We start from the raw sequence: 24,824 nt of genomic DNA, 5'->3' as shown, positions 1-24,824 counted from the left end.
TAAGAATAATGCATACTTTTTTTTCCAGGTCTTTGACTATTAGCCTATAATAAAATTAAATCACTTTCCAACCTCTTGATTTATAGTCTGTATTTCCAGCTCACCATCAGGACCGGCCCAGACCAACACAGCTCAGGTTGTCTGTGTTTCTCCTTCTCCGTGCGTAAAACTGTTCTCAAGGAAAACCAAGCCGCACCATCCGTCTCCTCGCTACAGTACTAAATCAATGCAATAGAGGCTCCACCGTGTACAGTACCGTCTTACTACATGTGAGACTATAACAAATTGCATTTCAGCACATAGGGGGTGTTGCCACAAAGTAGCCATATTGAATGAATTGAGACGTTCCACTGTCAACCATCGCAGTCAACCCAACTAGGTCCAGATGAAGACAGCTCCTCGTAAATTCTACTCCCCACACTTTTCTTCTTCACGATGGCCGCCACGGACATAGACATTTTCGCTGTAAGTAGCCTAGAGATTTGCTGCGTTTCACAAACATCGTGAATTAACAGCCTAGTGCATTATGCATAGCCTACGTTGCAGTGTGCCTACTGGTATATTCTGGTATAAGGTAGCTGCTGATTAGACGGATATGTTACATCTAAAGTGGGGTATCATCAACACCGGGAGAGCAGTGATTTCCTTCCCGTAGACTAGATAGCCTTTGGAGAACTGTAGCCTACGCTTGACGCATAATTGTCGACCATGTTCTAGGTTGTTTATAAAATGTTAATTGATGCTAGGTATGCAATTGACGCATTTTATACGTTGCACTCTGATATTGCTGATATTGACACCTCACTCTGCTGTCACTCAGAGATTAAACCAATAGCCACTCGATGCTACATTGTATCAATTCGGTCCACATATGCGTCATTTGCCACTGTCAGTGAAACATTGTAACAGTTTTAGAACGTGTTTATTATAGCCACGCAGGCATTGCATGTTTGTCGAGAGAAGAGGGTTGATACATTGTAACTACATCACTACAATGGAAGGAGGGAGAGTTCAACTGTCAGTGCAACACTAGCTAAGAGGATAATTAGTTTGAGTTGTTGTGAATTGAAGCTAACCTGCGGATAACAGGATAAGTAGGTAAGTAGCAGCCACTTGTCTCTCCATGAGGGAACTGAACGAATCCTCAGTTCAACAGGATAGGAACACACACACTCTGAGGACGTGTGTATCTGTCAACATGACATCCTTCAATGTTTGTTCGTTATGGCAGCCTACTGAATTTGAAATTGATCCCAAGGCCAGAGGGGTCATAATTTAAGGTTTGAACACAAGCCACTTGTCTTCATATCCAAGCTACTTATTTTCATATCCAAGCTACTTATTTTCATATCCAAGCTACTTATCTTCATACACAAGCCACTTATCTTCATATCCAAGCTACTTATCTTCATATCCAAGCCACTTATCTTCATATCCAAGCTACTTATCTTCATATCAAGCTACTTATCTTCATATACAAGCCACTTATTTTCATATCCAAGCCACTTATCTTCATATCCAAGCTACTTGTCTTCATATCCAAGCTACTTATCTTCATATCCAAGGCACTTATTATCATATCCAAGCCACTTATCTTCATATCCAAGCTACTTATCTTCATACACAAGCCACTTATCTTCATATCCAAGCTACTTATCTTCATATCCAAGCCACTTATCTTCATATCCAAGCTACTTATCTTCATATCAAGCTACTTATCTTCATATCCAAGCTACTTATTTTCATATCCAAGCTACTTATCTTCATATCCAAGCTACTTATCTTCATATCCAAGCCACTTATCTTCATATCCAAGCCACTTATCTTCATATCCAAGCTACTTATCTTCATATCCAAGCTACTTATCTTCACTCATTCTGAGCACATAGTTATTGAGTTAGTCCTTCAATTAATCACTGTAGTTCAGTTTGCACCACACACACACACACACACACACACACACACACACATTACGGCACATGGATGTGAAGCGGATGACAGATTGTGTTTGTTAAGGGTGTGAAATAACAGCTACACAGAGGGATCTTTGTGCCCGTGTGTACGTGTGTGTGTGTGTAGAGCACTGGGCCAGTGGCACAGATGATTGTTGTGTTGAGCTCATCCTTGTCCTCATGGCTAGCCCTCTGTGCTGTGAATAACAACATGCTGTCTTTCTGAAGACGGCCCAGCCTTCTGAGCTGTGAATAACAATACATTTTTTATTTAACCATTATTTAACTAGGCAAGTCAGTTAAGAACAAATTCTTATTTACAATAATGGCCTACCCTGGCCAAATTGTGCGGCGTGTTATGGGACTCCCAATCATGGCCGGATGTGATACAGCCTGGAATCAAACCAGGGACTGTAGTGACACCTCTTGCACTGAGATGCAGTGCCTTAGACAGCTGCGCCACTCAGGAGCCCAAACATGCTGTGTTTCTGAAGACGGCCCAGCTCTCTGTGTTGGGAATAACAACATGCTGTGTTTCTGAAGACGGCCCAGCTCTCTGTGTCGGGAATAACAACATGCTGTGTTTCTGAAGACGGCCCAGCTCTCTGTGTTGGGAATAACAACATGCTGTGTTTCTGAAGACGGCCCAGCTCTCTGTGTTGGGAATAACAACATGCTGTGTTTCTGAAGACGGCCCAGCTCTCTGTGTTGGGAATAACAACATGCTGTGTTTCTGAAGACGGCCCAGCTCTCTGTGTTGGGAATAACAACATGCTGTGTTTCTGAAGACGGCCCAGCTCTCTGTGTTGGGAATAACAACATGCTGTGTTTCTGAAGACGGCCCAGCTCTCTGTGTTGGGAATAACAACATGCTGTGTTTCTGAAGACGGCCCAGCTCTCTGTGTTGGGAATAACAACATGCTGTGTTTCTGAAGACGGCCCAGCTCTCTGTGTTGGGAATAACAACATGCTGTGTTTCTGAAGACGGCCCAGCTCTCTGTGTTGGGAATAACAACATGCTGTGTTTCTGAAGACGGCCCAGCTCTCTGTGTTGGGAATAACAACATGCTGTGTTTCTGAAGACGGCCCAGCTCTCTGTGTTGGGAATAACAACATGCTGTGTTTCTGAAGACGGCCCAGCTCTCTGTGTTGGGAATAACAACATGCTGTGTTTCTGAAGACGGCCCAGCTCTCTGTGTTGGGAATAACAACATGCTGTGTTTCTGAAGACGGCCCAGCTCTCTGTGTTGGGAATAACAACATGCTGTGTTTCTGAAGACGGCCCAGCTCTCTGTGTTGGGAATAACAACATGCTGTGTTTCTGAAGACGGCCCAGCTCTCTGTGTTGGGAATAACAACATGCTGTGTTTCTGAAGACGGTCCAGCTCTCTGTGTTGGGAATAACAACATGCTGTGTTTCTGAAGACGGTCTAGGTACACTCCCAAATTGCACCCTATTCCCTATGTAGTCACTACTTTTGACCAGGGCCTATAGAGCTCTCATCATAGCTAGTGCACTACATAGGGAATAGGGTGCCATTTGGGACTCTGAAGACAGCGCAGGTTCAGTATCTGGCTATGGGAAAATGGATTGCATGGACTGCATGCTAATATTCTGGGTTAAATATAACCTAGCATTATACAGGCCTTCATCCTGGTTTAAATATAACCTAGAATTAGACAGGCCTTCATCCTGGGTTAAATATAACCTAGAATTAGACAGGGTTCATTCTGGGTTAAATATAACCTAGAATTAGACAGGGTTCATTCTGGGTTAAATATAACCTAGAATTAGTCAGGGTTCATCCTGGGTTAAATATAACCTAGAATTAGTCAGGGTTCATCCTGGGTTAAATATAACCTAGAATTAGTCAGGGTTCATTCTGGGTTAAATATAACCTAGAATTAGTCAGGGTTCATCCTGGGTTAAATATAACCTATAATTATAGTCAGGCCTTCTTCCTGAATCCTGAAATTGCCAAGAAACTGAAGATCTTGTACAACGCTGTGTACTACCCCCTTCACAGAACAGCTTCATTAAATAGTGCCCGCAAAACACCAGTCTCAACGTCAACAGTGAAGAGGCGACTCCAGGATGCTGGCCTTCTAGGCAGAGTTACAAAGAAAAAGCCATATCTCAGACTGGCCAATAAAAATAAAAGATGGGCAAAAGAACACAGACACTGGACAGAGGAGCTCTGCCTAGAAGGCCAGCATCCCAGAGTCCCCTCTTCACTGTTGACGTTGAGACTGGTGTTTTGGGGGTACTATTTAATGAAGCTGCCAGTTGAGGACTTGAGGCATCTGTTTCTAAAACTAGACACTCTGATGTACGTGTCCTCTTGCTCAGTTGTGCACCGGGGCCTCCCACTCCTCTTTCTATTCTGGTTAGAGCCAGTTTGCGCTGTTCTGTGAAGGGAGTAGTAGACAGCATTGTACGATATCTTCAGTTTCTTGGCAATTTCTCGCATGGAATAGACTTCATTTCTCAGAACAAGAATAGACCGACAAGTTTCAGAAGAAAGTTCTTTGTTTCTGGCCATTTTGAGCCTGTAATCAAACCCATAAATGCTGATGCTCCTGATACTCAACTAGTCTAAAGAAGGACAGTTTTATTGCTTCTTTAATCAGGACGTCAGTTTTCAGCTGTGCTAGCATAATTGAAAAAGGGTTTTCTAATGATCAATTAGCCTTTTAAAATGATAAACTTGGATTAGCTAACACAACGTGTCATTAGAACACAGGAGTGATGGTTGCTGATAATGGGCCTATGTAGATATTCCATAAAGAATCTGCCGTTTCCAGCTATAATAGTCATTTACAACATTAACAATGTCTACACTGTATTTCTGATCAATTTGATGTTATTTTAATGGACAAAATTCTTTGAGGGGAAAACAAGGACATTTCTAAGTGACCCCAAACGTTTGAACGGTAGTGTATATTTTTGGTTTACACATTTATAACATGTGATTGTCTCTCCACAGAATGAAGGGGAGCGTTGCCTGGAGCTGGGCGGCCATGTTGGGTTTGACAGTCTTCCAGACCAGTTGGTCAGTAAATCAGTCACACAGGGATTCTGCTTCAACATCATGTGTGTTGGTACGTAACGTCTGAGACCATTCCAGCCTGCAACATCTTACCGCGTCTCAGTTCTCACTACAGATACAACTCCAGCCTTAGTGCCAGTCTATTTCTACTGTAGCTAAAGGCAAGGATGTTTTCTGAATGCAGGAACATTCCGGTACCCAGGCTAAAACATCTTCAGTCACAGCATTTTTATTTTCTCACTCACATCTTTTTAAAATGTTCATCGTATTTTCTACTTTTCTCTTTTTCTTCATCTCAGGTGAGACAGGGATAGGGAAGTCAACGTTGATGAACACGCTATTCAACACACTGTTTGAGGCTGAGGAGGCCAGCCACTACCAGAACGGTGTGTACCTGCGGCCCAGGACCTACGACCTGAAGGAGAGCAACGTTCAGCTCAAACTGACCGTAGTCGACACCGTGGGGTTCGGAGACCAGATCAACAAGGAGGAGAGGTGATAGTACAGGAACAGCTGGATAGGAGGTGGTTTGGTGAACCACACTCACGTGATGAGTAACCTTGCCTGACATCTGGTTGAGATGTTTAGCTCATGGATTTGTGTAGGTACTGTAGGGAGAGGAATAGCATCAGGACTGTTCAGTTAAGGGTTCAGGTTGGGGTTCAGGTTGGGGTTCAGGTTAGGGTTCAGGTTAGGGTTCAGGTTGGGGTTCAGGTTGGGGTTCAGGTTGGGGTTCAGGTTAGGGTTCAGTTTGGGGTTAGGGTTCAGGTTAGGGTTCAGGTTGGGGTTCAGGTTGGGGTTCAGGTTAGGGTTCAGGTTATGGTTCAGGTTATGGTTCAGGTTATGGTTCAGGTTGGGGTTCAGGTTGGGGTTCAGGTTAGTGTTCAGGTTAGGGTTCAGGTTGGGGTTCAGGTTAGGGTTCAGGTTAGGGTTCAGGTTAGGGTTCAGGTTGGGGTTCAGGTTAGGGTTCAGGTTGGGGTTCAGGTTGGGGTTCAGGTTGGGGTTCAGGTTGGGGTTCAGGTTAGGGTTCAGGTTGGGGTTCAGGTTAGGGTTCAGGTTAGGGTTAGGGTTCAGGTTAGGGTTCAGGTTGGGGTTCAGGTTAGGGTTCAGGTTGGGGTTCAGGTTAGGGTTCAGGTTATGGTTCAGGTTGGGGTTCAGGTTAGGGTTCAGGTTAGGGTTAGGGTTCAGGTTAGGGTTCAGGTTGGGGTTCAGGTTAGGGTTCAGGTTGGGGTTCAGGTTAGGGTTCAGGTTAGGGTTCAGGTTGGGGTTAGGGTTCAGGTTAGGGTTCAGGTTGGGGTTCAGGTTAGGGTTCAGGTTGGGGTTGGGGTTCAGGTTAGGGTTCAGGTTGGGGTTGGGGTTCAGGTTAGGGTTCAGGTTATGGTTCAGGTTGGGGTTCAGGTTAGGGTTCAGGTTGGGGTTGGGGTTCAGGTTAGGGTTCAGGTTAGGGTTCAGGTTGGGGTTCAGGTTAGGGTTCAGGTTGGGGTTGGGGTTCAGGTTAGGGTTCAGGTTGGGGTTCAGGTTGGGGTTCAGGTTGGGGTTCAGGTTAGGGTGGTTCAGGTTAGGGTTAGTCATTAAAATAGCACTTCTTCTTGGATGGTTTCTAGATACTGAACCTACTTTCATTCAGTGGTTAAAGGTTATTAAGACAGGCTGTAGCTATAAGAAGACCAACGGTGGACATTCAGCATTCCTCCTCAGGCCCTCTCAACTAGTGGCCCTCCAGCCAACACACATACAGTGGAAAGGATTGGCATAGCTCAAGGCTTTGGGTCTTTGTGCAGCCATGAATGGGAAGGAAGAGTAGGGAGAGGATGATTAGACGAGCTAATGCAATCTGAAAAGGAACTTGAATAGTCTAACAACAGGGACTGGGGAAGTGAATTTTTGGAGCGGTCTTATCGTGGGGGTTTGTAACCCAGATACTCAACTATTTGTTTCTTGAATAGCAGGGAAAACTTTCTACGATATTTATTTTCTGGTGAAAATTTGAGGTTGAGAATAAATACTGTATATGTTTTCAGACCGTGTATTGTTTTATCACTTTTCTCAGGGATGTGATTGTTCCCGGTTTAATCAGGAATTCCTGCTTTTCTAACATTCTCCATTCACTTGTAATTGAAACTGACCTATCCCCAAAGCCCAAATCCTGACCACATTCATGTTGGTCTTTCTGTGCGCTGCAGCTTCAAGCCCATAGTGGACTACATCGACACCCAGTTTGAGACCTACCTGCAGGAGGAGATGAAGATCAAGCGTTCCCTGTTCGACTACCACGACACCAGGATCCATATCTGTCTCTACTTCATCGCCCCTACTGGACACTCTCTCAAATCCCTGGATCTGGTCACCATGAAGAAACTGGACTGCAAGGTAACGTTTGAAATACACCATATAAAAGTTTGTGGACACCCCTTCAAATTAGTCTATTCGGCAATTTCAGCCACACCCGTTGCTAACAGTTGTATAAAATCGAGCACACAGCCATGCAATCTCCATAGACGAACGTTGGCAGTAGAATGGTCTTACTGAAGAGCTCAGTGACTTTCAACGTGGCATCGTCATAGGATGTGACCTTTCCGATAAAGTCAGTTCTACAAATTTCTGGCCTGCTCGGGCTCCCGAGTGGCGCAGCGTTCTACGGCATTGCATCTCAGTGCTAGAGGCGTCACTACAGACCCTGGTTCAAGTCCCCGCAGCAATGTTCCAACATCTAATGGAAAGCCTTCCCAGAAGAGTGGAGGCTGTTATAGCAGCGAAGGGAGGGACCAACTCCATATTAATGCCCATGATTTTGGAATGAGATGTTTGACGAGCAAGTGTCCACATACTTTTGGTCATGTGGTGTACACATATTGTTGTATTAGGAGCTGCTCTTACACTGTCGCAGGAAAACATTTTTGGACATTGACGTGTTAGCATCTGAAGCGTTGGACATCATAGAGTTGAACAGGTGCTGTAGGCCTGAACGATACTGACAGGTGTTCAGGCACAACCAGTTCATGTTTTATATCAAAGTAGAGCTGCATTGCATTTTGATGCTTGTATTTGTGTCAATCCAGAGTTAATATAAAAACCATAGTAGACCTGATGATTGAAACGCTATTGGAATGGAAAAGCTGCTCCTCCCTGTCCTCCAGGTAAACATCATCCCCATCATTGCCAAGGCAGACACCATATCTAAGAGCGAGCTGCACAAGTTCAAGATCAAGATCATGTCAGAGCTGGTGAGCAACGGTGTTCAGATCCACCAGTTTCCTACTGAGGACGAGGCTGTCACCGAGATCAACTCCTCTATGAATGTGAGTCTGACACACACACACACACACACACACACACACACCCTTGTCACATCACAGTGCAGTTGTGTATGCCAGGCACCTGTACACTGTAATCAGTTGTGTATGCCAGGCACCTGTACACTGTAATCAGTTGTGTATGCCAGGCACCTGTACACTGTAATCAGTTGTGTATGCCAGGCACCTGTACACTGTAATCAGTTGTGTATGCCAGGCACCTGTACACTGTAATCAGTTGTGTATGCCAGGCACCTGTACACTGTAATCAGTTGTGTATGCCAGGCACCTGTACACTGTAATCAGTTGTGTATGCCAGGCACCTGTACACTGTAATCAGATGTGTATGCCAGGCACCTGTACACTGTAATCAGTTGTGTATGCCAGGCACCTGTACACTGTAATCAGTTGTGTATGCCAGGCACCTGTACACTGTAATCAGTTGTGTATGCCAGGCACCTGTACACTGTAATCAGTTGTGTATGCCAGGCACCTGTACACTGTAATCAGTTGTGTATGCCAGGCACCTGTACACTGTAATCAGTTGTGTATGCCAGGCACCTGTACACTGTAATCAGTTGTGTATGCCAGGCACCTGTACACTGTAATCAGTTGTGTATGCCAGGCACCTGTACACTGTAATCAGTTGTGTATGCCAGGCACCTGTACACTGTAATCAGTTGTGTATGCCAGGCACCTGTACACTGTAATCAGTTGTGTATGCCAGGCACCTGTACACTGTAATCAGTTGTGTATGCCAGGCACCTGTACACTGTAATCAGTTGTGTATGCCAGGCACCTGTACACTGTAATCAGTTGTGTATGCCAGGCACCTGTACACTGTAATCAGTTGTGTATGCCAGGCACCTGTACACTGTAATCAGTTGTGTATGCCAGGCACCTGTACACTGTAATCAGTTGTGTATGCCAGGCACCTGTACACTGTAATCAGTTGTGTATGCCAGGCACCTGTACACTGTAATCAGATTGCTTGCCTTCCTGATTTACTGCGTCAGCCGAGGAGCCGATGATTGATTGATTGATTGATTGATTGATTGATTAAAAGAGACAACAGTGTCTTCCTCTTCTTCAATGCCTTAAAGAAACACCAGCTTATTTGTGACACATTGCTGTGGTCTTGTGTTTTTCAACAAGTCATTGTTATATTATAACAGGGGTCATACATGCTCATGACAGTCTTATCATGCGTTATAAAGAGTTACTAAATGTTCCCATATTAAATGAAAACCTTTGTTCCAGGCCCATCTGCCCTTTGCTGTGGTGGGGAGTGTTGAGGAGGTTGAAGTGGGGAATAAGATGGTAAAAGCCAGACTGTACCCCTGGGGAACTGTACAGGGTAGGTATATCTCTATTGATCCTGTACCCCTGGGGAACTGTACAGGGTAGGTATATCTCTATTGATCCTGTACCCCTGGGGAACTGTACAGGGTAGGTATATCTCTATTGATCCTGTACCCCTGGGGAACTGTACAGGGTAGGTATATCTCTATTGATCCTGTACCCCTGGGGAACTGTACAGGGTAGGTATATCTCTATTGATCCTGTACCCCTGGGGAACTGTACAGGGTAGGTATATCTCTATTGATCCTGTACCCCTGGGGAACTGTACAGGGTAGGTATATCTCTATTGATCCTGTACCCCTGGGGAACTGTACAGGGTAGGTATATCTCTATTGATCCTGTACCCCTGGGGAACTGTACAGGGTAGGTATATCTCTATTGATCCTGTACCCCTGGGGAACTCTACAGGGTAGGTATATCTCTATTGATCCTGTACCCCTGGGGAACTGTACAGGGTAGGTATATCTCTATTGATCCTGTACCCCTGGGGAACTGTACAGGGTAGGTATATCTCTATTGATCCTGTACCCCTGGGGAACTGTACAGGGTAGGTATCTCTCTATTGATCCTGTACCCCTGGGGAACTGTACAGGGTAGGTATATCTCTATTGATCCTGTACCCCTGGGGAACTGTACAGGGTAGGTATATCTCTATTGATCCTGTACCCCTGGGGAACTGTACAGGGTAGGTATATCTCTATTGGAACTGTACAGGGTAGGTATATCTCTATTGATTCTGTACCCCTGGGGAACTGTACAGGGTAGGTATATCTCTATTGATCCTGTACCCCTGGGGAACTGTACAGGGTAGGTATATCTCTATTGATCCTGTACCCCTGGGGAACTGTACAGGGTAGGTATATCTCTATTGATTCTGTACATTGATTATACATTTATATAACCATACAAATAATTTGGAAAGTGGACAACACAGTAGCAGATCAAATAAGAACACACAGTAATCACTAAAAGTCCCTTTTTCTATACTACTGATGCAAGCAGAGCAAGACCTCAGAATCAATAGGCCTGGGCTAGAAAAGTGAATACATATCATCAATGCAATCGATATTACGCAATCGCTAGAGACCCGTATCATTAAAGCATCGATATATTACACAATCACTAGAGATCCATATCATTAAAGCCAATATAAACAAAAATACTTTAATTGTTATTTTCTCAAATGCGTATTGTTGTTAACTTGCTATTGAATGACCAGTCCCTTTCAAACTATAAGTTATTTGTCACCATATTAAACCAACCATATAACTCAGTCCTGCTGTGTTGTTTTGATCAGTGGAGAACGAGAGCCACTGTGACTTTGTGAAGCTGAGAGAGATGTTGCTGAGAGTGAACATGGAAGACCTGAGAGAGCAGACTCACGCCAGACACTACGAGCTCTACAGACGCTGCAAACTGGAGGAGATGGGATTTACAGATACAGACCCCGACAACAAACCCTTCAGGTGAGACCAGCTCTTGTTCAATGTTACATAGCGGGCAGGTTGTCTACCCTTTTTTTGGGCTGAAGGTTTGTCATCAAATATGCACAATATAAACTGAAATTAGACCAGTGATAGAAGTGAAAATACGGCCAAAGCATCAGAACACCTGGCTCTCCAGGGGCCGCATCAGAACACCTGGCTCTCCAGGGGCCGCATCAGAACACCTGGCTCTCCAGGGGCCGCATCAGAACACCTGGCTCCCCAGGGGCCGCATCAGAACACCTGGCTCTCCAGGGGCCGCATCAGAACACCTGGCTCTCCAGGGGCCGCATCAGAACACCTGGCTCTCCAGGGGCCGCATCAGAACACCTGGCTCTCCAGGGGCCGCATCAGAACACCTGGCTCTCCAGGGGCCAGTGAGTACATCTACAGTAAGGAGCAAAAGCCCATGGACGTCTCACAGCAGTCAGAGACCTAATACACATTCTACAATGAAATATAGACACCTTATTCCCTACTTAGTGCACTACTAATGACCAGGGAACCCTGTTCCCTATGTAGTGCACTATATAGGCAATAGGGTGCATTTGGGATGCATCCATATGCCTGTTTAACTGTAACTACCTTGTCTTCCCTCACCAACCAGTCTGCAGGAGACGTATGAAGCCAAGAGGAAAGAGTTCCTGGGGGATCTGCAGCATAACGAGGACCACATGAGACAGATGTTTGTCAACAAGGTGAAGGAGACCGAGGCAGAGCTGAAAGTAAAGGAGAGGGAGGTAATCATTCACGGGTACTTCTAGGAGTTTGTTTTGTTTAGATTATGATGTTGTTCTGCTCCCTTTCATACTTGAACTCATCCTCATTTTGTGACCGTGTGTCTACAGACATAAGGTTACGGGGCACTTTGTGACCGTGTGTCTACAGACATAAGGTTACGGGGCACTTTGTGACCGTGTGTCTACAGACATAAGGTTACGGGGCACTTTGTGACCGTGTGTCTACAGACATAAGGTTACGGGGCACTTTGTGACCGTGTGTCTACAGACATAAGGTTACGGGGCACTTTGTGACCGTGTGTCTACAGACATAAGGTTACGGGGCACTTTGTGACCGTGTGTCTACAGACATAAGGTTACGGGGCACTTTGTGACCGTGTGTCTACAGACATAAAGGTTACGGGGCACTTTGTGACCGTGTGTCTACAGACATAAGGTTACGGGGCACTTTGTGACCGTGTGTCTACAGACATAAGGTTACGGGGCACTTTGTGACCGTGTGTCTACAGACATAAGGTTACGGGGCACTTTGTGACCGTGTGTCTACAGACATAAGGTTACGGGGCACTTTGTGACCGTGTGTCTACAGACATAAGGTTACGGGGCACTTTGGGAGCTTCTAACAGTTCGGACCCTTTTCATTTAGTTTGAACTGTTTGCTCAGTGCAGCACTCCGAGACATTTCCTTGGATGTTCCACTGCCTATGTTATTAGACGTTAAAGCACAAAGTGCCTATATGTTACCATGTTACCAACCCCTCCAATCCAGCTCCATGAGAGGTTTGAGCAGCTGAAGAAGATGCATCAGGAGGAGAAGAGAAATCTGGAGGAGAAGAGGAATGATCTGGAGGAGGAGATGAATGACTTCAACAGGAGGAAGGTGGCAGCTGAGACGCTGATTGGTCAGTCTCTACAGGGATCCTCACAACCATTCAGAAAGGACAAGAAGAAGTAAGTATTTTCTTTCTCTATCTCTCTCTCTCTCTGTCTGTCTGTCTGTCTGTCTGTCTGTCTGTCTGTCTGTCTGTGTGTCTGTCTCTCTGTGTGTCTGTCTCTCTGTGTGTCTGTCTGTCTGTCTGTCTGTCTGTCTGTCTGTCTGTCTGTCTGTCTGTCTGTCTGTCTCTCTCTCCCTCCTTTACTTTGTTTTTCTGTTGTTTTTAGCATTGAATCCATTATTTGATATACTATAGCACTAGTGATAGTATAGCATTCACTAGAGCCCTGAAGCTCTGGCCTAGTCATCTGCTTGTCTCTATGGGACTGACACTCGCGCAGTTGCAGTCAGGAAGTGACTAATGATATAGCATTACAGTGCCAGGAGACATCTTGGCTTGGAAACTGTGATACAGGGGACGGATTGAGTCTGACATTGTTTTCCCAGACAGTGGAGGAGGTCACAGTTTGGCCTGTCACCGCCTGATCGCCTGATGCTTGTGGTTCTGCAACACACACACATTCAAACACAATAACACACACACATTCAAACACAATAACACACACACAACACACCACCACCAGACTGTCTCTGCCAGTCTCTGTCTGTCTCGATATCCGCTAGGCTGGGTCACTGGTGTTTAGCTACACACAAAATGAATTGATAGGGTAACACTAGTCTTTTCTCACAGCCTCAGTGTATGACAACAGAAATATGACTAGACTGTGATAACACCAGTCATATGTAGCTAGGCTGAGGCTGTGGACTGTATGTGTCATTCACTGTTTGGGTGCTACCAGAAACATAGACTTGTCTGTGGGTGACGCTTAGATGCTTCAGAGTTAGACATCTAACTCTGAACCATCTAAGATGTCTAACTCTGAACCATCTAAGATGTCTAACTCTGAACCATCTAAGATGTCTAACTCTGAACCATCTAAGATGTCTAACTCTGAACCATCTAAGATGTCTAACTCTGAACCATCTAAGATGTCTAACTCTGAACCATCTAAGATGTCTAACTCTGAACCATCTAAGATGTCTAACTCTGAACCATCTAAGATGTCTAACTCTGAACCATCTAAGATATCTGAGATGGTAGCCTATTCAGTTCAGAGTTAGACATCTTGCATAAAGAATATCAGTGGTTACAAGCTTCTGTCTGTATTTCTATCCCAATGTCAATCTGTCTATTGTAATGGAATAATGATCTCTCTCCTCAGACCAAAGAGAGATCTGTTGGACATTTAACTTCATAGAGTCTCAATGACAGCAAATGTTAAGCAGCACACTGATGAGGAGGAGAAAGTGTGATGAAATGTGAGGAAATAAAGGTTGACCATGACTCTGCTGACTCCATAGACTTGGCTGATTCACCAAGTTAATGTGGAGGTTATACTGCCCTCTATTGGACAGTTCCCACATTTCACATTATAACCAGTTCATTTTATTCGTAGAGAGATGGTCCCTGTTTTCTTTCTTTGTGTGAAGATGGACAGATCATAAAACGGTTTGGTTTGATCTGTAAAACTGAAACATCCATAATGTTGAAATGATTGCGATCATTGTTAACACACTATTCTCAACTTTTTGTTTTGTTTTGCATACTATTTTCTTCTTATGATTTTCAACTCATCAAATTCTATATATGTTCCTTTTACCATATTTTTTTGCCATATTTTCTTTATTTCAGTTGATTTGTGGCACCACAGCATCACCAAGGCAACCAGGAATGTGTCTCTTCATCACCATGGAAACAAGGGAGTTATTTAATTCTCAAATTGTATGAATGGACCCCAATGGCACCTCTTTGACACTACATGTGAGAGAGCGAGCGAGAGAAATGTGTGTGATGATGATGAGTTGGCTGTGAGCCGCTCTGGATTCAAGGATCAGAAAGATGACCTTACACAGTGGACTTCATGTCCAAAATGGCCCCCTATTCCCTACAGTATACATGTCTTGTGGAGTCAGCACTGGAGATCAAAGTGTGCATCCTAAATGGCCCACTATTCCCTATATAGTGCACTACTCTTGACCAGCGCCAAGTATTGCACTATATAGGGAATAGGGTGTAATTCAGGACGCAGGCTTTCTCTCCAGTGCTGACTCCACAAGACGTGTGAAAACAAAACCTGTGGACTCAGTTATGATAACTTTAGCGTATGTTGTTTTACGTTCCTGGTGTGAATGTGTCAATCTACCATCTGAAACGTACATAGACATTAAAACCAGGAAACGTAACGCATGTTTTTTCCCCAGCGGAAACATGACTAGGACTGTTTTACTGTTGCTAGGAAGAAAGTATGTATAGTTCTATCATGGTTTCCAAACTGCTTCTGAAACAGAGCAACAGCTCGCCTTCCAGGCTAATATAGTTTACCCATCATTGTGTCAAATATTGACTGTGAACTGTGAAGTGTGTGTGTGTGTGTGTGTGTGTGTTGTATGTGTGTTGTATGTGTGTATTAATTAACTGATAATGCCAGAGAAGACAGTTTTTGGAGGATATATTGGCACGGATGTTGTTAGGCATTATCACTTTTATACAACGGGCTACCAACATATTCAAATAATGATTTACATATTTTCATTAAAAAAGTGTATTTTGATGAATTTATTCATACTATTTCATCTTTCCACGAGATATAGTCCCGACACAAATTTAAGGTTGCTACCCAATCCAGCTGATTGCTGGTCGTTCGTTCTATCGGTTTGGTTGCCAGAGATGCGACCCAGTCGTTAAGTATTTTTGTTCTGTATCTACAGACCCAGTCGTTAAGTCTTTTTGTTCTGTATCTACAGACCCAGTCGTTAAGTCTTTTTGTTCTGTATCTACAGACCCAGTCGTTAAGTCTTTTTGTTCTGTATCTACAGACCCAGTCGTTAAGTCTTTTTGTTCTGTATCTACAGACCCAGTCGTTAAGTCTTTTTGTTCTGTATCTACAGACCCAGTCGTTAAGTCTTTTTGTTCTGTATCTACAGACCCAGTCGTTAAGTCTTTTTGTTCTGTATCTACAGACCCAGTCGTTAAGTCTTTTTGTTCTGTATCTACAGACCCAGTCGTTAAGTCTTTTTGTTCTGTATCTACAGACCCAGTCGTTAAGTCTTTTTGTTCTGTATCTACAGACCCAGTCGTTAAGTCTTTTTGTTCTGTATCTACAGACCCAGTCGTTAAGTCTTTTTGTTCTGTATCTACAGACCCAGTCGTTAAGTCTTTTTGTTCTGTATCTACAGACCCAGTCGTTAAGTCTTTTTGTTCTGTATCTACAGACCCAGTCGTTAAGTCTTTTTGTTCTGTATCTACAGACCCAGTCGTTAAGTCTTTTTGTTCTGTATCTACAGACCCAGTCGTTAAGTCTTTTTGTTCTGTATCTACAGACCCAGTCGTTAAGTCTTTTTGTTCTGTATCTACAGACCCAGTCGTTAAGTCTTTTTGTTCTGTATCTACAGACCCAGTCGTTAAGTCTTTTTGTTCTGTATCTACGGACCCAGTCGTTAAGTCTTTTTGTTCTGTATCTACGGACCCAGTCGTTAAGTCTTTTTGTTCTGTATCTATGGACGCGACACAGTTATGCGTTCTAAATGTTCCATTGCCATACTGGCTGGCAACGTTCTTATCCCTTGCTTGCCAGCTAGCCAACTATGGCTAATATACAGTCACGTCAAACAGTGCAGCCAGGATAACAGCAAAGTAGCTGCGTTTGGGTTTGTTTAAGGTGTTTTCTAGTGACATTTATTTGGATACATCCATAACAATGAGCTAATGATGCCTGGCATAGAATGTGCTCTCTCGTCAGGACAGTGTTGTTCAGAGGAGCTAGCCAACAACACAGCTAACACAATCACTAGCTGCATTTCGTTTCGTTTTACCTGTTATCTATTGACATTTCTTTGTATATATCCATAAAAATGATGCCAGCTGATTCATGATTTCCACTGGCTGAAAAAAGCTGTCTGTCTCTCTCATCCCGACTCCCAACACGTTCATTACTATGGGACAGCCAGAGAAGGGAATTTCAAGATTGAAACAATGTTGCAAATGTCAAAGAGACAGACAGTAAGGATTATACAAATCTCCGCTGTTGAAAACCAAATTGCTAGTCCATAAGAAATGGGATATAATGTCCAAATGTTTTTTATAATGGAGATCAAGTTTATAAATGACCTGGCTGGACTGATGAGACAGTGGATTGTGCAGTGAGATGGAACAGAGTAAATAGATATTTCAACGTCATAGGTTTAGCCGGTGGTGACTAGTGGAATAGACACTGGCTGGAATGCGGTTTTAACCAATCAGCATCCAGGATTAGATCCATCCGTTGTATAACATAGATTATGCATTTGTGTATTTATACATGCAAATGTATGTAAAGTCATCTAAATATGACTAAACCATAGTCAATAGAAGTGTAATAATTAATCCAGTGCTGTTTTACATGAATACAGAACTTGTATACTGTATATGAATATATGCATATTAATACTAGATTTTCAAGTTGCTGATAGTTTTTATGTATAAAGTATGTTATGATACTGTTGCTAGGTAGAGTCCAGTATGTTATACTGTAGCTAGGTAGAGTCCAGTATGTTATGATGCTGTAGCTAGGTAGAGTCCAGTATGTTATGATGCTGTAGCTAGGTAGAGTCCAGTATGTTATACTGTAGCTAGGTAGAGTCCAGTATGTTATGATGCTGTAGCTAGGTAGAGTCCAGTATGTTATGATACTGCAGCTAGGTAGAGTCCAGTATGTTATGATGCTGTAGCTAGGTAGAGTCCAGTATGTTATGATGCTGTAGCTAGGTAGAGTCCAGTATGTTATGATGCTGTAGCTAGGTAGAGTCCAGTATGTTATGATGCTGTAGCTAGGTAGAGTCCAGTATGTTATGATGCTGTAGCTAGGTAGAGTCCAGTATGTTATACTGTAGCTAGGTAGAGTCCAGTATGTTATGATGCTGCAGCTAGGTAGAGTCCAGTATATTATGATGCTGTAGCTAGGTAGAGTCCAGTATGTTATGATGCTGTAGCTAGGTAGAGTCCAGTATGTTATACTGTAGCTAGGTAGAGTCCAGTATTTTATGCTGTAGCTAGGTAGAGTCCAGTATGTTATGCTGTAGCTAAGTAGAGTCCAGTATTTTATGCTGTAGCTAAGTAGAGTCCAGTATTTTATGCTGTAGCTAAGTAGAGTCCAGTATGTTATGATACTGTAGCTAGGTAGAGTCCAGTATGTTATGATGCTGTAGCTAGGTAGAGTCCAGTATGTTATGATGCTGTAGCTAGGTAGAGTCCAGTATGTTATGATGTAGCTAGGTAGAGTCCAGTATGTTATGATGTAGCTAGGTAGAGTCCAGTATGTTATGATGTAGCTAGGTAGAGTCCAGTATGTTATGATGCTGTAGCTAGGTAGAGTCCAGTATGTTATGATGTAGCTAGGTAGAGTCCAGTATGTTATGATGTAGCTAGGTAGAGTCCAGTATGTTATGATGCTGTAGCTAGGTAGAGTCTAGTATGTTATGATACTGTAGCTAGGTAGAGTCTAGTATGTTATACTGTAGCTAGGTAGAGCCCAGTATGTTATGTTGCTGTAGCTAGGTAGAGTCCAGTATATTCTATAATAATAATAATAATAATAATAATAATAATAATAATAATAATGATTTATTACATTTCTATAGCGCTTTTCATAGAATCTCAAAGCGCTTCAATTGCAAAAAAACAAGCAAGCAATGTAACATGACAGGTTAACCAATAAAGAGTCTTTGAAAGCTGCATCCTCAAGATAGAGAAGGTCAGTTCAGAGAGAAGGTCAGTTCAGGGTTTGAGCGGAGAAAGCTGGTCAGAGGATGGTAGAGGATGGTGATGGAGTCCGCTGATGATCTTGTAGTGGGCAAGTCTGGGAACCAGCCTGAGTCTTATAGCCGCCGCTGGACTTCTCTTCCACTCTGTGTAACACTGATGCCTCAGCAGCTCTGGGCACCAGAAAGTTTACCACACAAAGTTCAAGAATAAGTAGCCAGTCATCCTCACTATGAGCCCTCTGCCTCAGCACTGCTGTATTCCTCTGTCTGCTCTTCTGCTCACGCCACTCCTCAAATTATGTTCTTAGAAGATCAGGAATTAGCAGCCAGGTAAATAAATAAAAATAAAAAAAAGCTTGTACTGCGTCCAGATGCATAATTCAAATAAAAACATTAGCCATTTAGCTAGCTAGCCAAGCCAAAAAGTGTTAACCTGTCTGTCAATCTGCAAAGCCATGGCTCAAGAACACCAGTTATATGCAATGTTATCAAAAACAAAAGAGATGATTTTAAAAATCAACAATTAAAAACACCTAAAAAATAACTAAATATATACACATTTACAGGAGCTCTGTGCTTAGGCTGCTACTAGGGCACCATGGCAACTAAACTCAGCAAAAAAAGAAACGTCCCTTTTTCAGGACCCTGTCTTTCAAAGATAATTCGTAAAAATCCTATTAATTTCACAGATCTTCATTGTAAAGGGTTTAAACACTGTTTCCCATACTGACTCTGAAACACAACAAAAGAAAGATGCCAAGGGTCCCTGCTCATCTGCGTGAATGTGTCTTAGGCATGCTGCAAGGAGGCATGAGGACTGAAGATGTGGACAGGGCAATAAATTGCAATGTCCGTACTGTGAGACGCCTAAGACTGTCACGCCCTGACCTGAGAGAGTCGTTTTTCTCTGTTTGGTTAGGTCAGGGTGTGACATGGGGTAGGCATTCTATGTGTTGTATGCCTATGTTGTTTTTTCTTTATTGGCTGAGTATGGTTCCTAATCAGAGGCAGCTGTCATTCGTTGTCTCTGATTGGGAATCATACTTAGGTAGCCCTTTTTTCCCCACAGTCAGTTGTGGGATCTTGTCTTTGTGTTGCATGTGTTTGCACACCTAGCTTTTCGTTCATTGTATTGTTTATTGTTTTTGCTGGTTCACATTTAAAATAAAGTATGATGAACCCAACTCACGCTGCGCCTTGGTCTACCTTTAACGACGGACGTTACAAAGACAGTGCTACAGGGAGACAGGACGGACAGCTGATCGTCCTCGCAGTGGCAGACCACGTGTAACAACACCCACACAGGATCGGTACATCCAAACATCACACCTGCGGGACAGGTACAGGATGGTAACAACAACTGCCCGAGTTACATCAGGAACGCACAATCCCTCCTTCAGTGCTCAGACTGCAATAGGCTGAAAGAGGCTGGACTGAGGGCTTATAGGCCTGTTGTAAGGCAGGTCCTCACCAGACATCTACGGCAATGACGTCGCCTATGGGCACAAACCCACCGTCGCTGGACAAGACAGGACTGGCAAAAAGTGCTCTTCACTGACGAGTCGCGGTTTTGTCTGACATGGGGTGATGGTCGGATTCGCGTTTATCATCGAAGGAATGACCGTTACACCGAGGCCTGTACCCTGGAGCGGGAGCGATTTGGAGGTAGAGGCTCCGTCATGGTAAGGGGCGGTGTGTCACAGCATCATCGGACTGAGCTTGTTGTCATTGCAGGCAATCTCAACGCTGTGCGTTACAGGGAAGACATCCTCTTCCCTCATATGGTACTCTTCCTGCAGGCTCATCCTGACATGACGCTCCAGCATGACAATGCCACCTGCCATACTGCTCGTTCTGTGCGTGATTTCCTGCAAGACAGGAATGTCATTGTTCTGCCATGGCCAGCGAAGAGCCCGGATCTCAATCCCATTGAGCACGTCTGGGACCTGTTGGATCGGAGGGTGAGGGCTAGGGCCATTCCCCCCAGAAATGTCCGGGAACTTGCAGGTGCCTTGGTGGAAGAGTGGGGTAACATCTCACAGCAAGAACTAGCAAATCTGGTGCAGTCCATGAGGAGGAGATGCACTGCAGTACTTAATGCAGCTGGTGGCCACCAGATACTGACTGTTACTTTGGACCCTCCCTTTGTTCAGGGACACATTATTCAATTTCTGTTAGTCACATGTCTGTGGAACTTGTTCAGTTTATGTCTCAGTTGTTGAATCTTGTTATGTTCATACAAATATTTTACACATGTTTTGTCACGGCTGTTTAAAGGTTCGGACCAAGGCGCAGCGTGTTTGTAGTTCCACATATTTATTATTACCGTGAAACATTTGCAATACACAAAAAACTTGAAACAACAAACTGTGACGCAGAGAGAAAACACACTACTGAAAAATTAACAACCAACAAACACAAGTGGAAAAAAACCCTACATAAATATGATCTCCAATTAGAGACAACGAGAACCGGCTGCCTCTAATTGGAGATCATCCCAACAACCCCAACATAGAAATAGAAACCTAGAAAAACCACATAGAAACAGATAACAAGAAAACCACCCAAAAACACCCCCTGTCACACCCTGACCTACTCTACTATAGAAAATGTCATCTTACAAGGATCAGGACGTGACATGTTTGCTGAAAATAAACACAGTTGACAATGAGAGGACGTTTCTTTTTTTGCTGAGTTTATACTATGCAATAAGGGTGAAAGCGACCATTCTATACAATTGAATTAAATATGTAAAGGTAAAAAGTTGAGAGGAGATATGGTTTACAGAGCTGAAGGACATGCTTCTGACTGCTGTTTATTCTCTGAAATGTTACTGTTAAAGGGAAAGAGGAGAAGACCTCTGTATGCCTTTTCATTCCAATCAAGAAGTAAAAGGGAATTCACTTGGGACGTGTATGCATTGTTCTGGACCCTTCAGAAGGCGAATCATGGTTTTATCAATGCTGTATATTTGCAGCCTATAATGAATGTATAGATACAATTCATGCGTTTTTACCAGCCACACTGATCACTTACCTGTACTTTACTTCTCTGTCCTCTGTATCACTTGGCTGACAACTCAAACTGAATTATTCCACTGCTCTATCGTTTGCTACGTACTTCAGTCAGAGACTGACATCATTTAAGTCGTTTGTGGTGATGTCATAATGAGGGGTGTTGTACAAAACATAGTCATCAAAGATTGGATCATTGATAACCAATCAATGTCTCAAAGCCAATGACACATTTTCAAAACAACGCTTTACCCACGTGTGTTCTGGCCCTGGCCCAACACATCGGTTTCTGGGACCAATCAGACGGCCTAGAATTGATTTCCATTCTAGAAATCGTCAGATCCAGACTCATTGCGGAGAAGAATCTAATGTCTGTGGGTGTGGCGTAGCATTTGGCCAGAGCAAGGAGTTTGGGTAACCAGGCAACTGTATTGCATGTAATGATGCAACCATATCCTATAGCAGCAGGATTTAAAGTAGGGCGTCTTAAAATACCCAAGACCTGGTTGACTGTGGTGTTTGTGGGTCATGAATGTTGTTTCCCAACCCTGCATATCCTCCACCCATTACTTTGCTCTGAAAGTTTTATTTTAGCCTGAGTGCTAGTGTGTTTGTGCTATCATGCCTACAGCATGTATGGCTTGACAATGAGCAGTGGAATTGACAAGAGCACAAAGAAATCTGTGACCAGGCTAGTTTTTTATTTCTCCAGTAAGCCTGGGTTATCTGAGTTACATAGGAGAGATTGCTTTATTGTTCCCAGGCAATGAATCAATGAATAGCAAGTATTGTCATAGTTTTAACCTGTTTCAATCGAGGGCTAATTATGTAATAAACAGTTAATCTAAGGATTGGCATATGCAAAATACTGGTCACCAAAATACTAACTTACTTATAGACTACTTTTAGTCACATAATCATCATATTCATGTCCATAAATGTACAGTACTCAATTCCCAGTGAGTAGAGGTTTACAGAAAGTGTTATAGTTTTATGTTCTGTTCATTTATCATGACTTTCCTGGGCATGCAGTATGTATACTCTTGTAGGCTAGCCTGCCTCCTTGTCTCCTGTTCAAATCAATGACCTGAGCTTTTTCTTTTTCTTTTCATAGCTTCTTTAGTCTTCCGTCTGCGTGCTCCCTAACATCAGGAAGGAATTTAAATTAGAAGACTGACTTTCTACCACGCCAAAAGGATGGCTGTTCTATTCTTCCCCGATTTAACTATTAACAATCTATTGAGGTTACTATTTTTTACAGCGTGATTCAAAGCTTCATTTTTGTAAAATCCTTTGAGTCCCAAATGGCACCCTATTACCTATGTAGTGCACTACTTTTGACCTAAGCCCCTGGCCAAAAGTAGTGCACTACTTAGGGAATAGAGTGCCATTTAGGACAGACCCCTTGCTGTGATGTGCTCTCCTTTCTGAACTCTTCAAGTGATGTTCCTACCAATACCTGGTCCTGGAGTCTTCAATACAGTGCAGGCCAAGCTCAGCATAATATTAAACCCGTTCTCTAATACTTAGAAAGTATACAGGCTATCTATAGGGCAATAAAGTAGTGCACTATATAGGGAATAGGGTGCCATTTGGGATCCAAACTTGGTTCATTAAAAGCTGATGCTCTAAAGCCGTCAAACTCAACTCTGGACCTCAAAGCCAGTTCCACTGCATTTTTTTCATTGACCACGTTTACATGTGCACAGTATTCTGGATAATAGAGCTCATATCCTGCTTAAGGTCTTATTCAGGATAAGCTATTTACATGCACCCTTTGATATCCCGCTCATGAGTATCCCTGTATCCATGAATAAACTGAATATTCCTCATTTAATTATATGGCTTAAATGGATTAGTAACTGAAATATGGACACTGAATGTAAGCTTATAACCTCATGTAGTGTAATATAATATTAACTCTTGCAGAATAATGAATTTCTTGCAGTGAAATTATACAACAAATGTTAATTTTGGCTGGGAAACATGAGTGGAGAATAATCATTTCTTTTTTTCAGCATTTCTTGAGAAAATGCAAATGCACATGTGATGCATTATCTTTGACACTGTTATGCAAGCAGACAGTATTTCAACCATATCAAATATTAACCCAAGTCAAACTGAAGTCTTATCAGAAACTTGTTTTGTCGTTTTCTCAGGTTTTCATTTCCTTAAAACCCTTCAAACTGATTAGATGTTTTGGACATTTTGCACAGGACCAAGCTTTCCACTGTTTTGGAGTTATTGAGTTTTCTCCCCGGTCCCTAAACGAGAAACAACTTTACAAGTGTTCATTTGAATGCATTAGTAGCCTAATCTTTCTATTGATGTAAAACATTATTCTGGTGAGCCACTACTTTATTTAGTCTTCTGGGGCAATAAATTATGACAGAAGTTTATAGTTTGCATGAATCAAACTATAGTTGACAAACAAATGGCCTACCAAATGTAGGAAATTATAAGCAGAAACGTTTGTAAATTAGGGGTGAATGTAGCCAGTAGTAAATTAATTACAGTAGGCTAAATTACTATTGAATTATTATGGTGGATAGAACTGAGCAGGTAGCCTACCTTTTTGAAGTGATTTGTTTGACAATCAGATGAAAACATCACACAATACCCATGATATGCGAAACTGAACCTGCGTCGACCGCAAAAACAACAGTAAACGGGATAAGATGTTTACATGCCACAGTATCCCGTTTTACATCATCATATCCAATGGCATGTCTAATCTTGGTGGATGCATGCTAGCAAAGCCACTACACAACAAAACACTAAACAATACATGAATTGCACTATAACGGCGACAAACGATGCCCACAAACTGTTAGGGCCTACATAAAGCTGTCCCAACAGCAGAGTCCCAACAGCAGTCCCAACACCTTACCACTGCTACACCTGGCTATCAGCAGAACAGTTCATTCAGCCTCATTTACTGCCTTTAGAACGAAACATAGCTGATATGGCTGACTTGCTTAGACAAATGTGGTTTCTACTGAACTGGGTTGCAATTGAGATGTACAAACTATGGCATAAGGGGACGACAAGCGGATAAGAGGCAATCCATAATTTGGATTAAGACATTAATGAGCGAGCTAGGACGTACTAGTCAATATAACTACTTGTTCAGCACTTTTGAAATGTACAGCGACAGAATTCAGAACATGGGCCGTTCTTACAGTGTTCTCCCTGT

General features: G+C 43.0%; 1 protein-coding gene across 2 annotated transcripts; it reads left to right on the top strand.

Moving 5' to 3' along the window:
* Positions 1–104: 104 nt before the first annotated feature.
* On the top strand, positions 105–23,460 carry LOC106604230 (septin-8-A). 2 transcript variants are annotated; one of them, XM_014198694.2, is made up of 10 exons: positions 105–465; positions 4,940–5,054; positions 5,302–5,497; positions 7,186–7,372; positions 8,140–8,301; positions 9,556–9,652; positions 10,955–11,123; positions 11,749–11,881; positions 12,651–12,832; positions 14,509–15,272. In XM_014198694.2, the coding sequence occupies exons 1-10, from the start codon at positions 436–438 to the stop codon at positions 14,510–14,512; spliced, it is 1,275 nt and encodes a 424-aa protein (XP_014054169.1). In that variant the 5' UTR covers positions 105–435; the 3' UTR covers positions 14,513–15,272. The 2 variants fall into 2 exon arrangements, with proteins under 2 accessions (XP_014054169.1, XP_014054168.1); XM_014198693.2 differs by lacking the exon at positions 14,509–15,272 and adding an exon at positions 22,743–23,460 and having other exon boundaries at positions 106–465.
* Positions 23,461–24,824: the final 1,364 nt, after the last annotated feature.

The sequence above is a fragment of the Salmo salar genome, chromosome ssa05 (genome assembly GCF_905237065.1).
Source record: "Salmo salar chromosome ssa05, Ssal_v3.1, whole genome shotgun sequence".
Taxonomy (NCBI): domain Eukaryota; kingdom Metazoa; phylum Chordata; class Actinopteri; order Salmoniformes; family Salmonidae; genus Salmo; species Salmo salar.
Note: the sequence above shows the minus strand (reverse complement) of the source record. Positions and strands in the feature narration are given on the sequence as shown.

Excerpts from the sequence above, each read along its gene's own strand:
- LOC106604230 (XM_014198693.2), top strand. The coding sequence starts at position 436 with ATGGCCGCCACGGACATAGACATTTTCGCT. Across the intron at positions 5,055-5,301 it reads CTTCAACATCATGTGTGTTG|GTGAGACAGGGATAGGGAAG; the intron begins GTACGTAACGTC and ends TCTTCATCTCAG. Across the intron at positions 9,653-10,954 it reads CCCCTGGGGAACTGTACAGG|TGGAGAACGAGAGCCACTGT; the intron begins GTAGGTATATCT and ends TGTTTTGATCAG.